The sequence below is a fragment of the Cnephaeus nilssonii genome (assembly GCF_951640355.1).
Source record: "Cnephaeus nilssonii genome assembly, chromosome: 10".
NCBI lineage: Eukaryota > Metazoa > Chordata > Mammalia > Chiroptera > Vespertilionidae > Cnephaeus > Cnephaeus nilssonii.
In genome coordinates, this window is record NC_137081.1 from 46,965,408 (window position 1) to 46,985,407 (window position 20,000).

Sequence of the window (20,000 nt, forward strand, 5' to 3'; positions counted from 1 at the left end):
AGGAGATGATTCTGAGTAGCTTTAAACTATGAATTTCTGTTTCAAAAGTTTTCATAAGTTTACTGCAAAAACCAGCCATAGCTGTCACTTCTCTCAAGAACTATGTAATAGCCCAGGCCAATGTGGCCCAGTTGGTTGGAGCGTCATCCTGTTCACCAAAAGGTTGCAGGTTCAATTCCCAATGCGGGCACATACTTAGGTTGCAGGTTCGATCCTGGTGGGGCGCGCACGGAAGGCAACTGATCGATGTTTCTCCCTCTCTCTCCCACATATCCTAAAATCAATAAAAACATATCCTCAGCTGAGGATTAACTTTTTTTAAAAAGAACCATATCACAAACCTATAATAAGGTGAAATATTTAAGAGTTTAAATCAAATAAATAAATCCTACTGGATAGGATAAAAGATGGTTCACTTAGAACAAATCACACAGTAAAATAGATCTGACTTATGGTGAATTCAATCAAGTATACAATATTTCATCTCTTTAATATGCATACACACACAAGTGTCTATGTAAATCTATAATTACACATATATAAAGTGTGTGTGTATGTGTGTGTGTGTGTGTGTGTGTGTCTACATATATCTTAATCCTAAAATACCTAATGGGCATAATTTTAAATGATTAGACTGTGCTTAACATTGCAAGATACATAGACATAATTTACTTATTTGGGTGGCTTTGTTTTTAAATATTTCAATATCTTAAAAAAGTTTAACCGTATCTAAGCTTATAGGATTTCATGATCTGGAAGACATATATTAAAACTATAACAATTTAGACTAAGGAAAAGTATAGCCTTTGCTAATAACTTGTTCTATTATTCTCATTTTTATTTTTAATAACTACAAATAAGAGAAAAACTTCTAAAAGCAATTTCTATTAAATATATAAAGGCTCAGAATAATTTAAAAACAAAACAAATATAAAAGCTAAAAAGCAGAGCTGAGTTAACCAGGATATTTCTGCCTTACACTGATGCTTACTGGGAAAGCTCCCGGCCGTCCCTGCAGCTCCTCCACTTCCTTTATGAGATCTTGTATGCTTTTGTTACTAGGACGTTGCCAAAGGTTATTTTCCATATTGCTTCCAGGATAACAAGGAAGAACACTGTTCGCAAACTGCCTGCAGAGAGGACAGGTGAATTCTCCTTTGTCCACTGAGAACCCCTGAAGAACCTGGTCATTCTAAAAGATGAAATAAACATACAAATGTATGATGCACACCTTTATATAAAACAAAATTACACCACTACATTTTATAGTAAATAAATGAAACATACAAAATAAGACTTCTCTAATATATGCCATAAAAACATCAACAAAAATCTCTCATTTAACTGTTGAAGCTTATCAAATCACCTCTCACATCATGGCAATCATGCAATAGTTGCCATTACCAATAAACTCCTTAAGTACCCTACTCTTCTCTCAGATTTGAAACATTTAAATAATGACAAAAATTACTCTGAAATGTGGATTTAAGATAAAGAATAACTGAAAAAGCAGGCCACATTAAAGTGGATCACCTTCTTCTTACTCCTTGCCCTGCTTTCATAATCTGTAACTGACTACTGAGAAGATTTTCCAAGTGCCATGTAGGTAAGATAGACAGCTTTTGAGCATAAATTCAGCCAAAAAAAATGTGATGTGTCTTGTGTCTTAACTGCTGAAGACAACTGACTGGACTTTACACAGTAGATCTGTTTAGGTTTCATGGATAGGAAAAAGATCTAGAGTATTCAGAACGTAAGTGTGATAGGAGGGGAATTAACTCCTTCCTTCGGATGTTTCTGATAGAAAGAGGAGGGAAAAATAGAATTTTTGAAGCAAAGACACATAATGCACATATGCCTAGGAGGAAGCTCTTGCTCGAGAGACTGCAATACATGCTAACTAACCAGAGGACTTAGGACAGAAATTCAGGCTGATATATTCGTTCCTTTCTTTTGCCTGACACCATCCCACTTCTATTTTGTTCTTGTAGGCCATTGCTGTTGTGTAGTCCTAACTGTTATATATCTTTTCCCAGTAGTCTCTCTCTTATTCTGTTAACTAGCATAATGCTTTATCTCAAAATATGTTTTTAATACATCATGTATATGTATGAATACTACAATATGACCATTATTACTAATAAGACAAAAATAATGAGAAAACAGGATTAAGAAAAACAAAATAAATTTATTTGCCTATAGTTAATAAGGTAGTTAATGACAATGTCAGGATGAACTTAGATTTCCCCACTCTTAATTTAGTGCTAATTTCACTACACTAGGTTCTATCATGTGTCAAGTGATGGCATAAAGAGTTAAGATACATCTTCACTTAAGATACAAACAATTTAAAAGCAAACAGAAACAGCTAGATTATAATAATAATGTGATAAATGCAACAAAGAAGGCTTTCCAGAGAAGACTTGTGAGCTAAGTTTTAAAGATACAAAAAAGAGTATACTACAAGGTTGGGGCAAGGGACCTGATCACTGAAGGACATTCTGTGATAAGCTTCCCTATATCCTTAATTTTAAAAAATGGTAGGTCTACCTCCTTACCATGACTGAAACTCAATTCTTTCCTAAAGCCTCCCCAGAAGTCCTCTTAATTAGGCCCTGCTCATTCTCCTACATCCCTCACATCTCAGAATCCTTCTCATCTCGTGATGGCTCGAGATAATTATTCTTGCATTCTCCTGTCTTTGTGGCTCATGTCATTTAACAATACCATTCTTTCCTTCCCTTTTACTGGTCTCCATTGCCTTCATTAACATGAGGATTTTGGTACCTAGATCAGCTTTCCTCATCACTCCAAGTCCTACCATCCTCCTATGCAACTTCATTGTGTGTATGTGGACAACCCATCTTACTTATATCTGAGTCCTTCAACTACTTGGCCTAATCGGCTCCTATGGCTTTGACCTCCACTCTAACACCAGTACCTGTTACCATGACCACATCCTTGTTCTGTAATGGCCCAAAATTATCCATATCTGAAAATACTAAATTCATACGTCTTACTTTCTGACTGCCAACTCCTGTCTCCTTTAGTTCCTCTTTTTTTGTTCCAGTTTATCAGGCCATTCCTATCCTGCCCATCACACCATGATCTGCCACTTCAAAAACTCTCAAGTCAATACTCCTCATTCCCTCCATATGTCTTTTCATCACACATACCTAACACAACATTCATACAAAATTAATTCAATGTATGACTTCTCTAATTCTGCATCAAACTAAATGCTGTTAGGGAAAACTGAAATAATTTCTTCCACAATTTCCAATTTCAGCAGAACCCTGAATACTGCATGGCAATCTTGCTCCAACATCCTATGAAGCACTCTCTCACCCAATTCCAAAGTGGTTTTTCAAAACCACCTCTTCACTTGTAACGTCCCTTCACCTACCCCAGCTTTGTCCCCTGTACTCTAGGCACATAAAGCCATACCTCCTGACTTAGAAAGAAGAGAGTTATGGCAGCTTCTTCAGCTTCCTGACTTCTCCCACCCCAAATATGGAACTAATGAATCCTATCAGTCCTTCCATCCACTTTCTTCCTTTATCCTCTTTGCTAATATCTCCTAATCACACTACTGTCAGTATGATCTACCTAATGTGAGATTATTCCCAATCACAATCTTTCAATTATCACCATTATCTTTCACCTTGATTCCTTACTCTCTTATGCTGCACATGCAATCTCTCAGAAGACCATATATATTCTTTCTATATATATCTATTATATATTCTATATATATTTCAAATATCTAACCTCTTCTCCATCTCAACTGCCATGACCAAGCCCAAGCAGCCATCATTTCTTGCCTCCTAAATGATATCACCACATATTTTCTAACTCTCCTGCAATCCTACAACAATCCTCTGCAAACACAACTACCACAATAAACTTTCTGAGCATGTCATATCTCTGCTTAAGAGTCTTTAATGGCTTTAATGTATCTCTGGAAGGAATCTGTCTAGAGTCCAAAATCCTTACATGGACCTTTACTATATGACCCCTGACTACTTCTCCCATCTTATCTCTCATCACTCAAGAACCTTACTTCATCAAATGTTCTAGCACTTTGGCAGATGTTCCAATAAGACCCTATATACACTTCATAATACTTAGCACATATATTGCAACTGTTTATTTCTGTCTCACACAATGTATAGTAAACTCCTTGAGAGAAACTGTGTCTTATTCACTGTTGCATCCCAAAAATCTATCACAGTATCTGGAACACTACAGGCTTTGAATAAATATTTGTTGAATGAACAATTGAATAAAGAGGTATGAAAAAGGCATAATGTACTTACAGAGCTATTAATTAGCTTATTAGTGCTGAATTAATGGAAGATAAAGCTAAAGCAAAAGGCAAGCCTAGATCATGGAGTGCCTTGAATGCCATTCAGAGAAGAATAAACTTTATCCCATCAAGAATAAGTCAGTAAAGGATCTTTAAGCCATATGTCATCAAATTTACATTTTAGAAAGATCAATATAGTGATTAAAGTAGACTTGGAGTAAGGAAATTGATAAGAAAGCAAATGCAATAGTCACTAGATGAAGGCATATACAAAAAAGTAGAAGTGGGAACAATAAAGACAGAATAAAGTCAAATGAGATTTTAGAAGGCAGAATCAACAGAAATTGGTAATGACTGAATGTGAGAGATAAGGAATATGAAAGGAAAAAAAGAAATCCACTGCTTCTGAGTTAGGAATCTGGGAATAGACCTATCTAGCTTTTAAGAAGTTAAGCTGAGAGAAAGATAAAGACTACAGCGACATGCCCAGCCGGTGTGGCTCAGTGGTTGAGCATTGACCTATGAACCAGGAGGTCATGGTTCATTTCCTGGTCAGGACACATGCCCAGGTTGCGGGCTCGATCCCCAGGAGGGGGCGTGCAGGAGGCAGCCAATCAATGATTCTCTCTCATCATTGATGTTTCTTTCTCTCTCTCCTTCTCCCTTCCTCTCTGAAATCAATAAAAATTTTAAAAAGACTACAGCTACAGGAAAATACAAGGTCAAGGGAAGAAATTTTAAATAGCAGACTTTGGTGTCCTTATTAACTGAAAAGAAGGGACAGACCAGGCAAAAAAACTAAAGATACAGAAGAAAAAGAGAATACTTACTGATAAACCAAAGCCCCTGTGGTAAAGGGGAGAAAGGAATACTACAGCATAAAAAGAAAGATTATTCCTGAACAGAAGGAGAAATACTACCTCAAAGAGTAGAAAAGAAAGAATTGGTTGGGATGCAATTCATTCATCAAGGAATATACCTAAAAGCAAGGTAGGAAGCTAAAGTAGTATGTGACAGAGAACCACTGTTTTTGGTGAGAGGAAGAGACAGTTTAATGAAGGGAAAGGGACCTTGGGACTTAAGTGGGATAAGGGAGGCAAAGGTTTGGAATAGCTGCTGAGGAAACCAGGAGAGGAAACTGATTAAAGACAAGTAAATGAAGTGTAAGTGGTATTTACAGTCCATGACTTTAGTCCAGCAATTTTTAACCTTTTTCATCTTATGGCACACATAAACTAATTACTGAAATTCTGAGGCACACCAAAAAATATATTGTTGTTTTTGTGCCAATCTGACAGGAAAAAAAAAAAATAGTTATACTTTTGATTCATTCATACCAGACGGCTATTGTTGTGTTGGGTGTTGTCACTTTTTTATTTGATAACTAAGGGAAAAGAGGTGCCCTGACTAAAATTTTTATGGCACACCAGTTGAAATTCACTGCTCTAGTCTAAGGCACTATTATAGAAAACCACAAATTTATGGAGATGCCAGTTTACTTAGCTTTATTACTTTTCTAGCAGGGCTAGTTGCCTGGGTCTATGATCAAAGGAGGCAGATTAAACAACGGCTATTAAGAGTAGAACAGGCAAAGTATAAGTAAGTGAGGGTAGGTAAGAGCTAATGCACCAGGAAAAAATGCACAAGGGTTAAAGGACTAGAGATCTTGATGCCAAAAGCAAAACATAATAGTAAGAGTGAAAATAAGAGAATTTGAAAAATAATCAAATGATATGGTGGGATAATAAAGCTTAATATTTCAGAACTAGAATAGCAAAGTCTAAAATTACAGCCATGTCCTGGCCTGTGTGGCTCAGTGGTTGAGCGTCAACCTAGGAACCAGGAAGTCATGGTTCGATTCCCAATCAAGGCACATGCCCAGGTTGTGGCCTCGATCCCCAGCAGGGGATGTGCAGGAGGCAGCCAATCGATGATTCTCTCTCATCATTGGTGTTTCTCCTTCTTCCTTCCTTTCTCTCTAAAATGAATAACATTTTTAAAAAATAAAATAAAATTACAGCCTTGGACGTCAGCTACTAAAAAAAAATCCCTAAAGTGAAAATGAAGAAACTGTGAGTATAGATTGTTCACATGATGATCAAAATCACCCCAGATGAATTGGGATGTATATGCTGTAAAGATATTTAATATGGGGAAAGATACATACACCTTTAAAATTTATTCAATTAACTTACCCGTAATGATTCCATATAAGATTTATGACAATCTATATGTAATGTGTGTCCACAGGTTTGTACATAAACACCTCCTTCCCAGCCAATTGATACTGCCAAGAGACAAGAACTCTTAAAAAAAGAAAGACAAAATACAATTAATTTTAAAGAAGTATAGACATATTTAAATATATCCACAGAAACCTCTGAATGATTTCATATTCGAACTTAGCATTCTGATTTGGTGACTAAATAGATTGTGGAGCTTTTAAACCCAGAGGAAAAGGAAGAATAACTTTGTATTTTTGTGATAAAGCAATACCAGACTTGACAGCCCGAAGGCAATATCTTTAAACTAGAAACACCATAAAGATTTAGCTTCCACTAGATCCCGGGTCCGGGCGAGGCCATGTGCCCCTGGATCCGGGTGAGGCTGGGTCCCAGGCCCGGGAGAGGCCATGTGCCCCTGGGTCCGGGTGAGGCCACACGACCCTGGGTCTGGGAGAGGCCCTGCGCCCCTGGGTCCGGGCGAGGCCGTGTGCCCCTGGATCCGGGTGAGGCTGGGTCCTGGGTCCGGGTGAGGCCATGGGCCCCTGGATCCGGGTGAGGCCACGCGACCCTGGGTCTGGGAGAGGCCCCGCGCCCCTGGGTCCGGGTGAGGCCACGTGCCCCTGGGTCCAGGGGAAGCTAGATCCCGGGTCCGGGTGAGGCCACGTGCCCCTGGGTCCAGGGGAAGCTAGATCCCGGGTCCGGGCGAGGCCGTGTGCCCCTGGATCCGGGTGAGGCTGGGTCCCAGGCCCGGGAAAGGCCATGCGCCCCTGGGTCCGGGTGAGGCCATGAGCCCCTGGGTCCAGGTGAAGCTGAATCCTGGGTCTGGGCGAGGCCGTGTGCCCCTGGATCCGGGTGAGGCTGGGTCCTGGGTCCGGGTGAGGCCGTGGGCCCCTGGATCCGGGTGAGCCTGGGTCCCGGGTCCGGGTGAGGCCGTGGGCCCCTGGATCCTGGTGAGGCCACGCGACCCTGGGTCTGGGAGAGGCCACGCGCCCCTGGGTCCGGGTGAGGCCACGTGCCCCTGGGTCCGGGGGAAGCTAGATCCCGGGTCCGGGCGAGGCTGTGTGCCCCTGGATCTGGGTGAGGCTGGGTCCCAGGCCCGGGAGAGGCCACACACCCCTGGGTCCGGGTGAGGCCATGCGCCCCTGGGTCCAGGTGAAGCTGAATCCTGGGTCTGGGCGAGGCCGTGTGCCCCTGGATCCGGGTGAGGCTGGGTCCTGGGTCCGGGTGAGGCCGTGGGCCCCTGGATCCGGGTGAGGCCACGCGACCCTGGGTCCGGGTGAGGCCACATGCCCCTGGGTCTGGGTGAAGCCGTGCCCCTGGGTCCGGCCGAGGCCAAACCAGAGGGAGTCGGACCTGCATTACCACCATTTGTCCACCATCCAGAGCTGAGGGGTCAGTGCCGACATGTACTCATAAGGAATGGTGGACATTGATATTGGGTCTCAAAAGAACTGTTGGTCCAGAAAGAAACTCACTATAGACTGATTGATTTGCCTGTCAGCATAACTATTATTGCTCGTCTCACATTCAGTTCTTATAAGTATATCTCTAGTGACACATGATTTCGCTCATCTAGGGGAAATGATGAACAACATAGACTGATGAACAACAACAGAACCAGAAACAAGGAGGCATCGATCGGACTATCGGGCCTCAGAGGGAGGATAGGGAAGGGTGGGGGGAGGGGGGAGAGATCAACCAAAGGTCTTGTGTGCATGCATATGAGCCTAACCAATGGTTAAGTTCAACAGGGGGTTGGGGCATCCGTGGGGAGGGGTGTGGGATGGGAATGGGGGGATGAGGACAAATATGTGACACCTTAATCAATGAAGAAATTAAAAAAAAAACACTTTAAAGAAATAAAGGATGTGTGTTAAAAAAAAAAAAGATTTAGCTTCCAAATATCTATGCTCATATGAAAAATAATGATCAATTAGCCTTTCTCCACCCCATAAAATATAAGCTCTCACTATTATATTATAGTTCAGTGTAAACTATACTACTATTGATGATCTTAATCGTTTTATATGGTACTTAATCTGTGATTGCCATTAACAACTTCGCTCTTAAAGGGTCTACTTCCCTCTGACTTCCATAATGTGACTCTCTTGGTTTTTACTCCCAATCCTTTAACCATTTGGTTTAGGTTCCTTTAAGTCTCTTCTTTCTTCCCCTGCCCCTTCAAAGTTTATATTCCTCAAGATTCTATTCTTAGTGCTTACTCTCTACTCATTACAACTATTCTCCCTAAGTGATTTAATCAGTAAATTCACCTACCCTCCAAGCTAAATCTCTTGCCTGACTGACAGATACAAATAGTTAGCTGCCAACCAGAAATCTCCAGTTTGACATCCCTCATATAACATAAAATTAATGTGTCAAAAACTTGTCATTTTCTCAATTACTCTTCCTTTTCCTGTGGGTTTAAAAGCTCCACAATCTATTTAGTCACCAAATCAGAAAGCTAAAGAGTTACTCTACATCACACCCTTTCCTTCACACCACAGTTTTAATTCCCAAATCATATGAATTCTGTCTTCTAAATAACTCATGACTTCGACCTGACTTCTTCATTCTCACTGTAACATTCAAGTCTGTGCATTTGTTGGGGGGGGGGGGGGGGCGGTATTCTTATATAAAGTTTTCTTATATAAAGTTTTGTAATTGGTCTTCTTGACTCCGATTTCTTCTCTCCATGATGCATCCCCCACATATCTCTCCAAAGTACAAATATGGTCATAAGAATAACCCCAAAAAAGTGTCTTAATATTTACAAGGGTTTAATATAATACACAATAAAGAAGGCAAACCGATTATATAAGCCAACTACATACTCATTTGAAATTTGTTTTTAAAGTTAATTGCTTCTATCTCCTTTTTCTCTTACATCTTCAACTTCTTCTCTGCTAATTCCTTCCATTCAACCTATAAACAGGCTTAGACTTTTCCACCTAAAATAATTTTGAGTTTTCATTTCCCCTCTGACAAATGGTACTTACTGGACAATGAACTTGAGTTCACCCCTCTACAGTCTGTAGTAAATAGATGGCCAAGCCAGAGCAATATAAGATCTAACATGAGTTACAGCATATGATGAAAGCTTTGAGACCCATAAAAACTCTTTTTATATTAGAAATTTATACATTATAATGTAAGATGACCAAATAAACTTTAACAACAGTAAACAAAGTTCCAATATTAAATCGAGACTCTTCATGAGCATCTGAAAGTGGAAAATTACAGTGCAAAATGTCTTCACAGCCAATTTAAATATATGTGCAGCAGCACAAATCAAATACTATTCACAGCAGGTGAGCTGGCTTCTACTGTTACAAATCAGAAAAATAGCCGGAGATCTGTTCATCTCTGTTTTATTATTTGGAGCCACTTGAAGTAGAAGCAGATTTTGATATTAGATCCTTTTAGAACTAGAGGCCCGGTGCACGGATTCGTGCACCGGTGGGGTGGTCCCTCAGCCTGGCCTGTGGGAATCGGGCTGAAACCAGCTCTCTGGCATCCCCAGAGGGGTCCCAGATTGTGAGAGGGCGCAGGCCAGGCGGAAGGACCCCACCAGTGCACAATCGGGCCTGAGGAAGGAACTGTGGGAGGGTTCCAGGGCGTGTCCAGCCTGTCTTGCCCAGTCCTGATCAGGGCCAATCAGGGCCGTCTCACCCAGTCCCAATTGGGGCCAATCGGACCGGCCAGTCGGGGAGGGACCATGGGAGGTTGGCCAGCCAGGGAGGGACCACAGGAGGGCTCAAGGGCATGTCCGGACCATCTCGCTCAGTCCCAATCGGCTGGACCCAAGCAGCAAACTAACCTAGTCGGAGTGTCTGCCCCCTGGTGGTCAGTGCACATCATAGTGACTGGTCAAATGGTAGAACAGTTGGACACTTAGCATATTAGGCTTTTATTATATAGGACTAGAGGCCCAGTGCACGAATTCGTGCACTGGTGGGGTCCAGCTGGCCCGCCCCCGATGGCCCATCGGGGGCGGGCCGGCTGGGGTGGGGGGCCGATCAGGGGCGGGCCCGGCCAGGGCGAGGGGCTGCCGGCCCGGCCCCACCCCAATCGTGATTGGAATGCCCGCTGTGGGACGGGGGTGGCTAGGGTGAGGAGCCGCAGGCATTCCAGTCGTTCTGCTGTTCAGTCAACTTGCATATTACCCTTTTATTATATAGGACAATTGATAGTCAGTTAATAAACAAGCTGCTTCTTTGACCATGTATTATAAAAATATAATTAATCTTCCTTTTTAATAAAAGCAATTGGCTGAAAATACTAAGTCATTTGTTAATGTAACTGTTAGTTGTCTTATTTGAATCTGCTATAGTGTGGAAAAAAGGCAGGAAAACATTTACTAATATGAGATTAATATTTTAGGAAGACTTCAATGATGTGTCCACCACTGTGGTAAGTGCTTATCATTCAATTTTCATGACCTCAATATTTATTAAAACCTCCCACAGTAAGTGGTAGTATCTTTTTACAAATAAGGAATACAAAAGTTACTAAGATCACTCAGTTATAAATGGTAGTAGAGCCCGAGTTCAAACCCAAGTATATCTGACTCCAAAGCTCAGGTTCTTCCCCTATATAAACACTTCCAATTTCAACACTTCAGTTTCAATAGTAATTGTACTGTCTTACATGACCAAAATTCTACACATCAACTCTATAAACTGCATGCATTTGATCTGAAGAGAGCAGACTCTACACAGTTTAATTCTATAATCAATATCAATGCCCACTGATAGTAACTCTTCTCTTCTACCAAAATCTGATACTCTGCTGAAATAATACAGTAAGAAATCCAGTAAGCATCTACAACACACATAGCATGTGCTAGCCCCTCAGGAAACTATAAAACTAATATAAGAAATGGCCCTAGCCCTAGCTGGTTTGGCTCAGTGGATAGAGCATCGGCCTGTGGACTGAGGGGTCCCAGGTTCGATTCCGGCCAAGGACACATGCCTGGGTTGTGGGCTCCATCCCCAGTGTGGGGTGTGCAGGAGTCAGCCAATCAATGATTCTCTCTCATCATTGATGTTTCTATCTCTCTCTCCCTCTCCCTTCCTCTCTGAAATCAATAAAAATATATTAAAAAAAGAAAAAGAAATGGCCCTAGACCTCCAGAGGCATGGTCGAGGGATCATGCCATATACACATAAAATAACCATTGTATAAGTACACAAAAGTATTAACATAGGAATAAAATCTCACAGTCACTAACAGAAACATAACAGATATTCAGTCCAGTTCATATTTCAGAACCTATTCGTTAAAAATTTTTTTTTGCCCTGGCCAGGTAGCTCTGTTGGCTGGAGCTTTGTCCCAAAGTGCTAAGGTTGTGTTTTTGCTCTCTGGTCAGGGCACATACAAGAAACAACCAATGAATGCATAAATAAGTGGAACAACAAATTGATATTTCTCTCTCCCTTCTCCTTTCTCTCTAAAATCAATAAAAATTGTTATATAATTTTAAAAATTTAAAAAATAGTTTTTTTTCTGGAAATGAAGTAACTATTCTGGCTGCAAAAAGGAGATACCCTACTTTTTCTCTTCTTTATTAGATCTCCCCTTCCCTCAAAATTATTTTGCTATTAGGTCTGGATTGTATTTTGAGTAAATCAAGTCATTTTTCTGTTTGGCTTTAGGATATATCTGCAACCATTTACTCTAAAGTGATTCAAAATTATAAAACCAAAACCAAGATAATGTCAAGAAAATAAAATCTAAATAAAGGTGGTAGTAAATTTCTGCAACAGCAGAACTTAGCACAATTTCATCATTTTCTTCAAAAAAAAAGATACGTATTCATCTGTGATTAATAAAGTTATATGTTTATATACACATGGTAAAAATTTCAAAGAATAAAGAAAAAATGTGTGAAAGTGTGTGTTTATATCTTTTTCCAAATAATGATAATTTCATTTTAAAGCCTCAAAACACAGTCCCCATTACCTAATCCAAACTACCTTGTAAAGCTTAACACATGAGACCTCCTAAATGGGCTAGTTTGAGTATTAAAAACACTTTATATTTATACTGACCTTTATTATTTGTAAAGTGATCTAAAGTATTTTCTAACCTGGTGAGTTAAAAATTGCTGCATAAACGATCATTATGAGCCCTATTTTACAGATGAGAAAACTGAGTGTTTATTTGGCCAAGTTCACATTAAGAAATGGCAGAATCAGGACCAAACCCATTTTTCTGATCTGGGACTCATTCTACACTAGACAAGATCTCCCTAATTAGAGCCATCTGCTTCTCCAGAATCCACCAGAAACCTTCTCCTCAGACCAGACCATTGAACCACACTCTACTCTGACTCTTATCATTAGGTCAGTTACTATTTATTCTCATTAAGCATTTTGTGTTCTACCCATCCTACTAGTTTCTTCCATTTAATCCAGTGCATTATGGACCGACAAGAAAAAATTATATTTGGAAATCTATTAAGATAATCATCTCATATAGTTAAATAAAAATAATGCTTCACTTCACATTTTAAGCAATTTATTATCATATATGTACTTAAATCAAGAAGCAATATCCAAAACACAACAGGTGAAAGGAAACCCCATTTGGTAATCCAGTCAGGAAATGCTAAAAATGGTACCAAAAATGAAATTTTATAAAGAAATTAATGCTGTTGCTATTAAATAAATAAAGCTGGTCTTCCAAGGCTTGTGACAGCTGAGTGCTATAGCATCTATGTGCAAAGAGCTAGAAAAAAAATCTACCAAGTTCACGAGAAACCATAGAAACCATCTATTAACCCTGCCCCTACTTTACATTTAAACAGCATCATAATGGGATTTTATTGTATACTAGAGGCCCAGTGCATGAAATTCGTGCACGGGTGGGGTCCCTAGCAACAGCCGGCAGGGACACCTCCCTTCCCCCAGCCGCCTGCCACCACCACCACCAGCCCCACCCCTGGTCGAACTCCCAGTCAAGGGGACAATTTGCATATTAGGCTTTTATTATATAGGATCTTTAAGTGAAAGTAAAAAAGGAGACAAAAACCTTCATAAAAATATTCATGCCATATCTAAAAGTTTTTATAGTTAATACTTATGATTCCATTGTATTAAATTTGTACAACTCCCAATAAATAACATTTAAAACAAAGATATAACATTTATAACCTAAAATATTCACTTATTAACAGATTTCCATTTCTTTACTATTCACATATTAATTTTTTCTAATAAAGTTCCAGATTCTAAATCAGAATGACGTGTTAGAAAAATATACATAAAACTCTGGAGTGAAATAACTATGAATTTTGCAGACAAAAATACTAGTAGATTAAAAGGGTACTCACATCCTTAAAATAACGCTGTAATAATGAAAGCCTCACATCATGAACAGCTGCACATGTATCCCAAGGGTAAATCTGTTCCTCTTCAGTGATAGGCAACTTTTTTGGCTCAGTGTTGTCATGGCATTGCCCCAAAACTATATTAACAACAGAGATAAGAGCTCATTAAATGACCAATATATAGAGCTGATTCACCATAAGAGCCAAGTTATTTACAACCAGCTGACTAATTTTTGCACTATTATACCCTTAAAAAAATATTCTAGTGTTCTTCTAGAGAGTAAATAAAACTCCAAATATGCCAATATTTAATTTTTAAATTAGCAGTGAAATATGGGTATGAACTCTGGATGGATGAATGGACCAATGGATTGATCGAAGGATCAATAGATGAATGGACTGATAGAGGATGAATGGTTTCCAAAGTCTGTCCATTGAAAAAGTCTAGAAATTATGACACTCCAGTAACAAACTTTATTTCTAAATACACTATCTCTCATGAAAAGGAAACAGAGACCCTTGGAGAAAAACCTGAGTCCAAGGTTGGGAAAAAGTTCAAGAAAAGCCTGGAATTTTGTGTAATAAAGAGCAAGGGTTAGCACTGACCAAGCAGCTCAGTTGGTTGAGTGTCATCCTGTACACCAAAAAATTGCAAGTTAGATTCCCAGTCAGAGCACATACCTAGGTTGTGAGTTCGATCCCTGATTGGGGCACATACGTGAGGTAAATGATTGATGTTTCCCTCTCACATCGATGTTTTTCTCTCTTTCATTCTCTCTCTTTCATTCTCTCTCTCTCTCTCTCTCTCTCTCTCTCTTTCAAATCAATGAAAACATATCCTCGGGTGAGGATTAAAAAAAAAAAAAGAGCAAGGAGTAATTCAAACAATGAGGGGGCAGTCATGAGGATCTAAAGGAGTTCTGACTGGTCAAATTTGAGAAAAATTTAAGTACTGAAAAGAATAATAATGGAAACAGATAACACACTCATTGATTCAGATGAGGAATCAAGTAAAAGGGTAAATTACTAGTGCCTCATCATATAGATTACCGACCACCTTAACCAAGTGATTCAACTTCACTGGCATCACCAATAATAGGACAAGCTGTCGCTATGAGCCTCATTCTATAGAACTAATTAGATTCATCAAAACTTTTTAAAGGTTTGGAGAAACTGTCCTAGATTAAAGTAGACTAACAGGAAATGACAATGAAATGCAATGCATAATCTTGGTTCTTGGATCAAGAAAAAGACTTTGCTCTAAAAATATTACTGGGACAATTGAGAGAATTTTAACATAGAATATTAGATGTTATTAATATCAAATTTCTTGGATGTGATGATACTGTGGTTATAGTAAAAATATCCTTGTTCTTAGGAGATACTGTCTGAAGTATTTAGGAATGAAATGTCATGATCTATGCCATTTTCTTCTGAAGAGAGAAAGAGGAAAAGAGAGTAAATAAGAGAGGGAAAGAAGGAAAGAAAAATAAATATGACAATATGTTAATTACTGGTGAGTATAAGTAAAAGGTATCCAACTTTTTTGTAGATATAAAACTTTTCAAAATGCAAACTTGGGAAGAGGTATATGGCAAAAGGAGAAAAACAAATACTAGGATTTTATAATTGTAAAAGCACAAAAAAGGGGAGTGGGGATATAAACATACAGTGCCATACATTATAAGACTGATAAGCATGGGAAGAGCCATTCTTAGGGAAGGTAAATTAGCCATAACACTCACTGTGGGCCCCAAGTTTTGGAGAGTAGTGGCAAAAAGAAGAGACAGAAGCAAGTAAATGCTAACAACTAAAATATGGTTATCCATGATGTGTGCACTACGGTATTGGTTTGCTAGGATTTTACTTTTGTGTCAGAGTAATGCTGGGCTCCTAGAATAAGTTAGGAAGTGTTCCCTCCTTTTTTTTCTTTTTCTTTTGACAAGTTTGAGAAGAATTGGTGTTATTTAAATATTTGGTAGAACAACCACAGAATCTATCAGGTCCTGGGCTTTTATTTGTTGAGATGTTATTGATTATAGATTCAATCTCATATTTAAGGTCTGTCAAATTTTCTATTTCTTCTTTTTTTAACTATTTTTTTTAATTGTCTAAAAGTTTTACATATGTCTCCTTTTTCCCCAATTGACCCCCTCCCCCACCTTCTATTTCTTCTTGAATCAGTTTTGGTAGTTTGAACTTATTCATTTCATAGGACATCAAATTTATTAACAAAATTATTCATAATATTCTCTTATAGTCTTTTTTATTTGTGTGTCCTTTTTTTCTTGGTCACTCTGGCTACAAAATTTGTCAATTTTGATATTTTCAAGAATGATTCTCTCTAGTGTTTTCCTTTTCTCTATTTCATTTATCTTTGCTCTAGTCTTTATTTATTCCTATCTGCTAGCTTTGCAGTCAGCTTGTTCCTATTTTTCTAGTTCCTAAAGTGTAAAGTTACGTTACTGATTTGAGATCTTTTTTTGATGGAAGCATTTGCAGCTAAAAATTTCCCTCTGTGCACTGTTTTCACCGCCCACATAAGTTTTGGTATGTTGTGTTTTCATTTTCATTTGTTTCAAAGTACCTTCTAATTCTTCTTTGGCCCACTGGTTGTTTAAGAATGTGTTATTTAATTTACACATATTTGTAAACTTTCCAATTTTCCTGCTGTTATTGATTTCTACTTTCATTCCATGTGGTCAGAGATGATACTTTGGATGATTTCAACCTTTTTAAATGTATTGAGACTGTTTCATGGCTAACCCATGGTCTATCTTGGAGAATGTTCCATGTACAATTGAGAAAACTGTATTCTACTATTGTTAGAAAGAGTATTCCATACAAGTGGGTGTTTTTTTGTTTGTTTGTTTGTTTAATTGTTTTATAGTGTTGCTTAAGTGTTTTATTTCTTTTATGATATTCTGTCTAGCTGTTCTATCTATTATTGAAAATGGGAGATTAAAATCTCCAACTATCATTACAAAACTACTAGTGGCCTGGTGCACAGATTCGTGCACATTGAAAGGAAATTAATTAGAAGAAATATTTTAATATTGCTATTCGCCCTTTCTCTATAAGAGAAGTGTCAACCAAATTCACGATTGACAATGACAGATCGAAACACACACGTGCAATTGGCACCAGTGATAGCTTTATATGTATCACGCATGTGCAAGTAAACTTGGCCTTTTATATATATAGAATAAACTTGCTTAATTAGACCTGCTTTCTGATGTAGCTAAACCTTTCCCAGCCCAGCAAAGCACCCCAACTTCTCTTTCAGGTAATTGTCAGCAACACAGCAATAAATATCAACATGAAGCAGATTATTATTGTAGATCATGCAGGGAGAACAAAGGGTAAAATATTTAACTGCAGCAGTGTTTGACTATATTCTGCACAGTGAGAAAACCTGAGGTCATTTTCAAGATCCATAATTTCTTATTTCTTTTCAGTCGGGTCAAGTTTCTAAACTTTCTAAATCTCCATTTTCCGGCTAATGAAAAGAAAATAGGATTCCACTAAGTCTCCTATCTACCTACTCTAGGACTTCTGTGAGGATCAAATGAGATGAGGCATGGGAAAACGCTTCACAAACATTTAGTTAAAGTGTAAAATATTTGCACCTGGCTATAAAGCAAGTTGTGTTCCTGGGCTGAAGAAACTGCAAGGAGGCTAGTCACTAGGGAGAGGAAGCCGGGCGTTGCTACGTGATGTCATTACCCGGCATCCACAGCCACCGTTTCCGGGCTAGGCTGGGCTGTGGGCCGCATTTTACACCATGGGGTCCCAGCAGCGTTGGCTGTGATTTGGTGGGCTATCGCTCCAGGGTGGTGACAGGGCCTGTATCCCACTTGAGAAAAGCTGAGTGTTGCTTTGTCGGCGCCAGGACCAGGCTGACATTTCTCTGTAAATGGCCAGTGTGTATCTTGGCAGCTCCTGCGTTGAGCATCTGCCCCATGGTGGTCAGTGCGCGTCATAGTGACTGGTTGGATGGTGGGAGGGACACTTAGCATATTAGCCTTTTATATATATAGATTTCTCCCTCTAATTCTATATTTGCTTCATATATTTTGAGCCTCTACTATTTGATGTATATATATTTATAAATGTTTTATCTTCTAACCCTAACCATAACCCTACCTCAAAATACTTCATTATGGGAGAGAATAGAGAACATTCAGACAAATCCTTAAAAAATACAAAATTTGTTTTGTTAACTATAGATTGGCAAACATATCTGTCAGTGGCTGTTTCAAAAATGACACCTTCTAGTAGCTCAAGATATAAGGGCAAAGCTACCTGAATATGCCTTATGCAATTAAAATAATTAAGCTGACAGCCTGGACAGTGTGGCTCAGTTGGTTGGAGCATCATCCCGTGCACCAGAAGGTCAAGGATTTGATTCCAGTTGGGGTGCATATGGGAGGCAGCCAATTGATCTATCTCTTACATCGATGTTTCTCTCCCTCACTCTCTTTCTTTTTCTCTCTTCTCCTTCCTTCCTCTCTTAAAAAAAATCAATATATAAGTTGACAATATTTCTGGTGTTAAAATGCTTCCAGATTTTAGAAAAATTAACTTGCCAAGAACACTAAACTCAGCTATTAGCCACCTAGCATTGGTAATACACCATATCATTTTAAGGAAAAAGACTGTAACATATAAAGAGATCTCTCTGTTAAAAAGTTCTTCCAACACTCACGTCCAGCAAGGTCAGATAAAACCAGATTAAGAATCTTTGCTATACAATTCTAAATCGACCCTTGCTATGTAGATCTATAATTATATCTAGACAAAGGTATAACTTCCATTCAATACAGATATTTATTAATCTGTTGTATATACTTTATCTCTAAAATATTCCCACGGAAAAAGTACTTTGATTTTACCTGAGGATGCTTGTAACAGAACAACCAATCCTGTAGGTCGGTCTTCAGAGGAAGGGCCACTCTGTCCACAAATAACACAGTCATATACTGCCTCAGAAACTTGTGGTTCTGCTGTGGCGATCTCCATAGGAATATCATTCTCAGGAGAATCTGAAAAGAAAAATCTCTCTTCAATGAAAATGTGGGGAAAAACTTAGTTGAAATGATTTTGAGCTTCAATACCAATAGAGGTATATTGTAATAAAATTATGGAAAAATACCTTGCTAAAATAAAATGTTTACTCAGAAAAAGACAAAATATTACAAGAGTTGATATAATGAAAGACTTTAAATAATATGTGATTAAATACTTCTGAAAATGTATCATTCATAAACAAAATTGAAAGGAAAAACACAGAGGCAAAGACATTTATATTAAAAACACCTTTAAGATATTATAATTTAAGAAAATTGTTTTAATTTTCTTTGAGGCACCTCAGTAAGAAAATTTATTGACATCTCAGCTCTTGGGGAAAAATGGCAATATTTACTAGGAGATAAAAGAGAAACCAACTATTCCTCCTTTATTTTAAATTCTAGTGATTATATCTTGGCAATAATAATTATCAATATGTTTATTTACGTACGGAAATCATTTAGATATGACCATACATATTAATAAAGCAGAACTACTATAAAAAATAACAGTAATCCTTTGGTGATATGATGTTAACAACAAGAAATAAAATACTGATTATAATTTTCCAATAAACTCTTAAATTCACAAAGATCAGTGATATTGGCAAAAAATAATGAGTAGAGGGGATTGGAAAGACCAGGAAAGCAGAAGTGATTTATGACTTCTTTAAAAGATGAAGGTATATCTAAATAAATATGTAAAAATTCATGACAGAAATAGAAAAGGAAAGATATCAAGCCCTAACTGGTTTGGCTCAGTGGATAGAGCGTCGGCCTACAGACTGAAAGGTCCCAAGTTTGATTCCAGTCAAGGCATGTACCTTGGTTGCGGGCACATCCCCAGTGGGGGGTGTGCAGGAGGCAGCTGATCGATGTTTCTTTCTCATTGATGTTTCTAACTCTCTATCCCTCTCCCTTCCTCTCTGTAAAAATCAATGAAATATATTTTTTTAAAAAAGAAATATATCAAGTTCAGGTAGGTTTAATAAGAATTCATGCAGATAAACATGTATCTGATAGTTATTGAAAGTAACTGAGAAGAAAAGGGCCAAAATAAAGCT

The 20,000-nt window shown here is 38.5% G+C and overlaps 1 protein-coding gene across 1 annotated transcript in view; it reads right to left on the minus strand.

Annotated features, from left to right (window-relative positions):
- UBR3 (ubiquitin protein ligase E3 component n-recognin 3) overlaps positions 1 to 20,000 on the minus strand; it is a 185,166-nt gene that overhangs the window by 37,280 nt on the left and 127,886 nt on the right. Inside the window, 4 exon segments of the mRNA XM_079782590.1 lie at positions 980 to 1,192; positions 6,505 to 6,615; positions 13,871 to 14,004; positions 18,763 to 18,912. Coding sequence (XP_079638716.1) covers positions 980 to 1,192; positions 6,505 to 6,615; positions 13,871 to 14,004; positions 18,763 to 18,912 — 608 coding nt within the window.